The 8,289-nt window shown below is 49.8% G+C and overlaps 1 protein-coding gene across 2 annotated transcripts in view; it reads left to right on the forward strand.

The window, feature by feature from the left end:
- LOC142249163 (ghrelin-like) overlaps positions 1-4,468 on the forward strand; it is a 39,268-nt gene extending 34,800 nt beyond the window's left edge. For both annotated transcript variants that reach the window (XM_075320762.1, XM_075320763.1), the window contains exon 5: positions 4,377-4,468. In XM_075320762.1, the coding sequence (XP_075176877.1) occupies positions 4,377-4,396 (20 nt within the window). In that variant the 3' untranslated portion in view covers positions 4,397-4,468. The remainder of the gene's footprint in view (positions 1-4,376) is intronic.
- Positions 4,469-8,289: the final 3,821 nt, after the last annotated feature.

Genomic DNA, 8,289 nt, shown 5'->3' on the forward strand with positions numbered 1-8,289 from the left:
TCCTATTGATTAGAATGGGGGGCAGATGTGCAGTACCTGGCCCATATACCTCCTATTGATTAGAATGGGAGGCAGATGTGCAGTACCTGTCCCATACACCTCCTATTGATTAGAATGGGATGCAGATGTGCAGTACCTGTCCCATACACCTCCTATTGATTAGAATGGGGGGCAGATGTGCAGTACCTGGCCCATATACCTCCTATTGATTAGAATGGGAGGCAGATGTGCAGTACCTGTCCCATACACCTCCTATTGATTAGAATGGGAGGCAGATGTGCAGTACCTGTCCCATACACCTCCTATTGATTAGAATGGGAGGCGGATGTGCAGTACCTGGCCCATACACCTCCTATTGATTAGAATGGGGGGCAGATGTGCAGTACCTGTCCCATACACCTCCTATTGATTAGAATGGGGGGCAGATGTGCAGTACCTGTCCCATACACCTCCTATTGATTAGAATGGGGGGCAGATGTGCAGTACCTGGCCCGTACACCTCCTATTGATTAGAATGGGAGGCAGATGTGCAGTACCTGTCCCATACACCTCCTATTGATTAGAACGGGAGGCAGATGTGCAGTACCTGTCCCATACACCTCCTATTGATTAGAATGGGAGGCGGATGTGCAGTACCTGGCCCATACACCTCCTATTGATTAGAATGGGGGGCAGATGTGCGGTACCTGGCCCACACACCTCCTATTGATTAGAATGGGAGGCGGATGTGCAGTACCTGTCCCATACACCTCCTATTGATTAGAATGGGGGGCAGATGTGCAGTACCTGGCCCACACACCTCCTATTGATTAGAATGGGCGGCGGATGTGCAGTACCTGGCCCGTACACCTCCTATTGATTAGAATGGGAGGCGGATGTGCAGCACCTGTCCCATACATCTCCTATTGATTAGAATGGGAGGCGGATGTGCAGTACCTGTCCCATACACCTCCTATTGATTAGAATGGGAGGCTGATGTGCAGTACCTGTCCCATACACCTCCTATTGATTAGAATGGGAGGCGGATGTGCAGTACCTGTCCCATACACCTCCTATTGATTAGAATGGGAGGCGGATGTGCAGTACCTGGCCCATACACCTCCTATTGATTAGAATGGGAGGCGGATGTGCAGTACCTGTCCCATACACCTCCTATTGATTAGAATGGGAGGCGGATGTGCAGTACCTGTCCCATACACCTCCTATTGATTAGAATGGGAGGCGGATGTGCAGTACCTGGCCCATACACCTCCTATTGATTAGAATGGGAGGCTGATGTGCAGTACCTGTCCCATACACCTCCTATTGATTAGAATGGGAGGCGGATGTGCAGTACCTGGCCCATACACCTCCTATTGATTAGAATGGGAGGCAGATGTGCAGTACCTGGTCCATACACCTCCTATTGATTAGAATAGGAGGCGGATGTGCAGTACCTGGCTCATACACCTCCTATTGATTAGAATGGGAGGCGGATGTGCAGTACCTGGCCCATACACCTCCTATTGATTAGAATGGGAGGCAGATGTGCAGTACCTGGCCCATACACCTCCTATTGATTAGAATGGGAGGCAGATGTGCAGTACCAGGCCCATACACCTCCTATTGATTAGAATGGGAGGCAGATGTGCAGTACCTGGCCCATACACCTCCTATTGATTAGAATGGGAGGCGGATGTGCAGTATCTGTCCCATACACCTCCTATTGATTAGAATGGGGGGCAGATGTGCAGTACCTGGTCCATACACCTCCTATTGATTAGAATGGGAGGCGGATGTGCAGTACCTGTCCCATACACCTCCTATTGATTAGAATGGGAGGCGGATGTGCAGTACCTGGCCCATACACCTCCTATTGATTAGAATGGGAGGCGGATGTGCAGTACCTGGCCCATACACCTCCTATTGATTAGAATGGGAGGCAGATGTGCAGTACCTGGTCCATACACCTCCTATTGATTAGAATGGGAGGCGGATGTGCAGTACCTGGCCCATACACCTCCTATTGATTAGAATGGGAGGCGGATGTGCAGTACCTGGCCCATACACCTCCTATTGATTAGAATGGGCGGCGGATGTGCAGTACCTGGCCCGTACACCTCCTATTGATTAGAATGGGAGGCGGATGTGCAGTACCTGGCCCGTACACCTCCTATTGATTAGAATGGGAGGCGGATGTGCAGTACCTGGCCCATACACCTCCTATTGATTAGAATGGGAGGCGGATGTGCAGTACCTGTCCCATACACCTCCTATTGATTAGAATGGGAGGCGGATGTGCAGTACCTGTCCCATACACCTCCTATTGGTTAGAATGGGGGGCAGATGTGCAGTACCTGGCCCATACACCTCCTATTGATTAGAATGGGAGGCGGATGTGCAGTACCTGGCCACAACCGCTATAAGAAGACAAAGCAGTGCAGGAATTTTGCATTTCTAGCTGCCTGCTGCTGCTGCAGGGACTGAGAACAGCTTATTGGCGGGGGTGCAGGGTTCGGACCCCGGCCAATCAGACATTTATGACCTATCCTACGGATATCCATCAATGTAAAAGTAGTGGACAACCTCTTTAATACAGTCGGGTGCCCCTTGTATAATGCTGCTGATACATCTTTTCCTATATATTGTTGGAAAAAGTCATATCCCTACCGGTTAGGCTGTAGTAGAAGATCCTAGCCATGCTGAAATTGGCGTAAGATAAAAATTCCCCTTTAAATAATACTACAAAAAAACAAATCCGGATGATATCCGATATAAAGTGTCACATATGCTGCATCCTGAATATAAAACGTAACTTATACTAACTCATCATACACTGCTCAAAAAATTAAAGGGAACACTTAACCAACCGAATATAACTCCAAGTTAATTAGACTTCTGTGAAATAAAACTTTCCATGTAGGAAGCAACACTGATTGACAACCAATGTCACATGCTGTTGTGTAAATGGAATAGGCATCAGATGGAAATTATTGGCAATTATCAAAAAACACTCAATAAAGGAGTGTTTCTGCCGGGGTGGACCACAGGCCACATCTCAGTACAATGCTTTCTGGCTGATGTTATGGTCACTTTTGAGTGCTGGTTGTGCTCTCACACTCGCGGTAGCATGAGACGGACTCTACAACCCACACAAGTGGCACAGGTAGTGCAGCTCATCCAGGATGGCATAGCAATGGAGCTGTGGCAAGGTTTGCGGTGTCTGTCACTATGTAGTGTCCAAAGCGAGCATGGAGGCACTACCAGGAGACGTGGAGAGGGACGTAGGAGGGCAACGACCCAGCAGCAGGACAGCTACCTCCACCTTTGTGCAAGGGGAACAGGAGGAGCACTGCCAGAGCCCTGCAAAATGACCTCCAGCAGGCCACAAATGTGCATGTGTCTGCACAAACAATTAGAAAATGACTGCATGAGGATGGCATGAGGGCCTGACATCCACAGATGGGGGTTGCGCTCACTGGTCAACACCGTGCAGGACACTTTGCATTTGCCACAGAACACCAGGATTGGCAAATTCGCCACTGGCGCCATGTGCTCTTCACAGATGAAAGCAGGTTCACACTGAGCACATGTGATAGATGTGACAGTCTGGAGACACCGTGGAGAGCGATCTGCTGCCTGCAACATCCTTCAGCATGACCGGTTTGGCAGTGGGTCAGTAATGGTGTGGGGTGGCGGTGGCATTTCTTTGGAGGGCTGCACAGCCCTCCATGTGCTCACCAGAGGTGGTCTGACTGCCATTAGGTACCGAGATGAGATCCTCAGACCCCTTGTGAGACCATATGCTGGTGCAGTTGGCCCTGGGTTCCTCCTAATGCAAGACAATGCCAGACCTCATGTGGCTGTAGTGTGGCAGCAGTTCCTGTAAGATGAAGGCATTGAAGATATGGACTGGCCCGCCCGTTCCCCAGACCTGAATCTGATTGAGCACATCTGGGACATCATGTCTAGCTTCATCCATCAATGTGACACTGCACCACAGATTGTCCAGGAGTTGGCGGATGCTTTAGTCCAGGTCTTAGAGGAGATCCCTCAGGAGACCATCCGCAACCTCATCAGGAGCATGCCCAGGCATTGTAGGGAGGTCAAAAAGGCATGTAGAGGCCACACACAATACTGAGCCTCATTTTGACTTGTTTCCACTTTCATTTTGTGTGTCTTAAAATCCAGGCCTCCATTGGTTAAAACATTTCATTTCCATTGATGATATTTGTGTGATTTTGTTGTCAGCGCATTCAACTTTGTACAGAACAAAAAGTATTCAATGAGACTATTTCATTCCTTCAGATCTAGGATGTGTTATTTGAGTGTCCCCTTTAATTTTTTGAGCAGTGTATATCATAAAAGGCTTACGAGTCTCCTCTCTGTCTCACCAGATACCCAGGAGAATGCATAGCCGTCCTCGCCCTGCACATGGCGGCCGGGATTCTCTCAGTCATGAACCTTTCTGTGAAATAAAATAGATGATACAAGTAATAGATCTGTCTTGTGGTTATTTCTGACCCGTCCTGCACAGTCCATCGTATCACAATCAGGAAGCAATTCAGCCCTCCGGTGAGGGTGGGATGTGAAGCGGCCAGAAACCATTTGTGGTCCTGCAGATTTTGGGTTGTCAGCTTATTTCCTCTGTGTTGGTTGACCATGCAGATGCTTCCTCGGGTGATGTCAGAGCTGAATATTATACTCCAAATCAAAATTTCATCATAAAAAAAGCTGCAGCTACATCCCCCCTCCTCTCAGCATACCTGACCATAGAATGAAGCTGCAGCTATATCCGTCTCATTCCCAGCGTACCTGACCATAAAAAGCTGCAGCTGTATCTACCTCCTCCTCAGTGTATCTGATCATTAAAAAAAAGTTGCAGTTGCATCCCTCCTACTCCCAGTATATCTACTAGAAAAAAGCTGCATCCCCCCCTCGTCCAAGTGTACCTGATCATAGAAAGAAGCTGCATCCCCCTTCTCCCGAACATGCCTGACCATACAAAAAAAGTTACATCCCCCTAGCATACCTAATATAGAAAGAAGCAGCAGCTGCACCCCCTCCTATCCAGCATACTTGACCATAGAAAAAAGCAAAAAGCTGCAGCTGCATCCCCCTCCCCCCATGTGTACCTGATAATAGAAAGAAGCTGCTGCACCCCTCCTCCCAGCATACCTGATCGTAGAAAAACTAAACCGAAGCTGCACCCCCCCCCTTCTCCCAGTGTACCTGATCATAGAAAGAAGCTGCAGCTGCATCCCCCTTCTCTCAAACATGCCTGATCATACAAACAAAAGTTGCATACCTGACATAGAAAGAAGCAGCAGCTACACCCCCTCCTCCCAGTGTACCTGATCATAGAGAAAAAAAAACTGCAGCTGCACCCCCCCCCTCCCCAGCGTACCTGATGCTAGAAAGAAGTTGTAGCTGGATCCCCCTCCTCCCAGCATACCTGATCATAGAAAGATGGAGCTGCATCCCCTTCTCCCCAACATACCTAATCATAGAAGAACATTGCAGGTGCATCCCCCTCCACCCAGTGTATCTGATAATATAAAGAAGCTACATCTGCCTCCTCCAAGAGTAGCTGATCACTGAAATAAGCTGCAGCTGCATCCCCCTCCTCCCCAGCATACTTGATCATAGGAAGAAAAAAAAAAAAAAGAACTGTAGCTGCATCCCCCTTCTCCCAGTGTACCTGATCATAAAAAGCTGCATCCACCTCCTCCCAGCATACCTGATCATAGAAAGAAGCTGCAGCTGCATCCCCCATTCCAGCATACAGTCAGGGCCAGAAATATTTGGACAGTGACACAAGTTTTGTTATTTTAGCTGTTTACAAAAACATGTTCAGAAATACAATTATATATAATATGGGCTGAAAGTGCACACTCCCAGCTGCAGTGAAGGGAATTTTGTTTACTTACCGTAAATTCCTTTTCTTCTAGCTCCAATTGGGAGACCCAGACAAATGGGTGTATAGGCTATGCCTCCGGAGGCCACAAAAAGTATTACACTAAAAGTGTAAAGCCCCTCCCCTTCTGCCTATACACCCCCCGAGCTCCCACGGGCTCCTCAGTTTTGGTGCAAAAGCAAGAAGGAGGAAAAAATTATAAACTGGTTTAAAGTAAATTCAATCCGAAGGAATATCGGAGAACTGAAACCATTCAACATGAACAACATGTGTACACAAAAAAACAGGGGCGGGTGCTGGGTCTCCCAATTGGAGCTAGAAGAAAAGGAATTTACGGTAAGTAAACAAAATTCCCTTCTTCTTTGTCGCTCCATTGGGAGACCCAGACAAATGGGACGTCCAAAAGCAGTCCCTGGGTGGGTAAATAATACCTCATAATAGAGCCGTAACGGCTCCGTCCTACAGGTGTGCAACCGCCGCCTGAAGGACTCGCCTACCTAGGCTGGCATCTGCCGAAGCATAGGTATGGACCTGATAGTGTTTCGTGAAAGTGTGCAGGCTCGACCAGGTAGCTGCCTGACACACCTGCTGAGCCGTAGCCTGGTGCCGCAAGGCCCAGGAGGCTCCCACAGCCCTGGTAGAATGGGCCTTCAGCCCTGAGGGAACCGGAAGCCCCGAGGAACGATAAGCTTCGAGAATTGGTTCCTTGATCCACCTAGCCAGGGTTGATTTGGAAGCTTGTGTCCCTTTACGCTGGCCAGCGACAAGGACAAAGAGTGCATCCGAGCGGCGCAGAGGCGCCGTACGAGAAATGTAGAATCTGAGTGCTCTCACCAGATCTAACAAGTGCAAATCCTTTTCACATTGGTGAACTGGATGAGGACAAAAAGAGGGTAAGGAGATATCCTGATTGAGATGAAAGGGGGATACCACCTTAGGGAGAAATTCCGGAACCGGACGCAGAACCACCTTGTCCTGGTGAAACACCAGGAAAGGGGCTTTGCATGACAACGCTGCTAGCTCAGACACTCTCCGAAGTGAAGTGACTGCTACTAGGAAAACCACTTTCTGAAAAAGGCGTGCGAGAGAAATATCCCTCATTGGCTCGAACGGTGGTTTCTGAAGAACCATCAGCACCCTGTTCAGATCCCAGGGTTCTAACGGACGCTTGTAAGGAGGGACGATGTGACAAACCCCCTGCAGGAACGTGCGTACCTGTGGAAGTCTGGCCAGGCGCTTCTGAAAAAACACAGAGAGCGCAGAGACTTGTCCCTTAAGGGAGCCGAGTGACAAACCCTTTTCCAATCCGGATTGAAGAAAGGACAGAAAAGTGGGCAAGGCAAATGGCCAGGGAGAAAAACCCTGAGCAGAGCACCACGACAGGAATATTTTCCACATCCTGTGGTAGATCTTGGCGGACGTTGGTTTCCTAGCCTGTCTCATAGTGGCAATGACCTCTTGAGATAATCCTGAAGACGCTAAGATCCAGGACTCAATGGCCACACAGTCAGGTTGAGGGCCGCAGAATTCAGATGGAAAAACGGCCCTTGAGACAGCAAGTCTGGTCGGTCTGGTAGTGCCCACGGTTGGCCGACCGTGAGATGCCACAGATCCGGGTACCACGACCTCCTCGGCCAGTCTGGAGCGACGAGGATGGCGCGGCGGCAGTCGGCCCTGATCTTGCGTAACACTCTGGGCAACAGTGCCAACGGAGGAAACACATAAGGGAGTTGAAACTGCGACCAATCCTGAACTAAGGCGTCTGCCGCCAGAGCTCTGTGATCGTGAGATCGTGCCATGAATGCCGTGACCTTGTTGTTGTGCCGGGACGCCATTAGGTCGACGTCCGGCATCCCCCAGCGGCAACAGATCTCCTGAAACACGTCCGGGTGAAGGGACCATTCCCCTGCGTCCATGCCCTGGCGACTGAGAAAGTCTGCTTCCCAGTTTTCCACGCCCGGGATGTGAACTGCGGAGATGGTGGAGGCCGTGGCTTCCACCCACATCAAAATCCGCCGGACTTCCTGGAAGGCTTGCCGACTGCGTGTTCCCCCTTGGTGGTTGATGTAAGCCACCGTTGTGGAGTTGTCCGACTGAATTCGGATCTGCTTGCCTTCCAGCCACTGCTGGAACGCTTTTAGGGCAAGATACACTGCCCTGATCTCCAGAACATTGATCTGGAGTGAGGACTCTTGCTGAGTCCACGTACCCTGGGCCCTGTGGTGGAGAAAAACTGCTCCCCACCCTGACAGACTCGCGTCCGTCGTGACCACCGCCCAGGATGGGGGTAGGAAGGATTTCCCCTTCGATAATGAAGTGGGAAGAAGCCACCACCGAAGGGAAGCTTTGGTTGCCTGAGAGAGACGTTCCTGTCGAGGGACGTCGGCTTCCTG

The sequence above is a fragment of the Anomaloglossus baeobatrachus genome, chromosome 8 (assembly GCF_048569485.1).
Source record: "Anomaloglossus baeobatrachus isolate aAnoBae1 chromosome 8, aAnoBae1.hap1, whole genome shotgun sequence".
In the NCBI taxonomy this organism is placed as follows: domain Eukaryota; kingdom Metazoa; phylum Chordata; class Amphibia; order Anura; family Aromobatidae; genus Anomaloglossus; species Anomaloglossus baeobatrachus.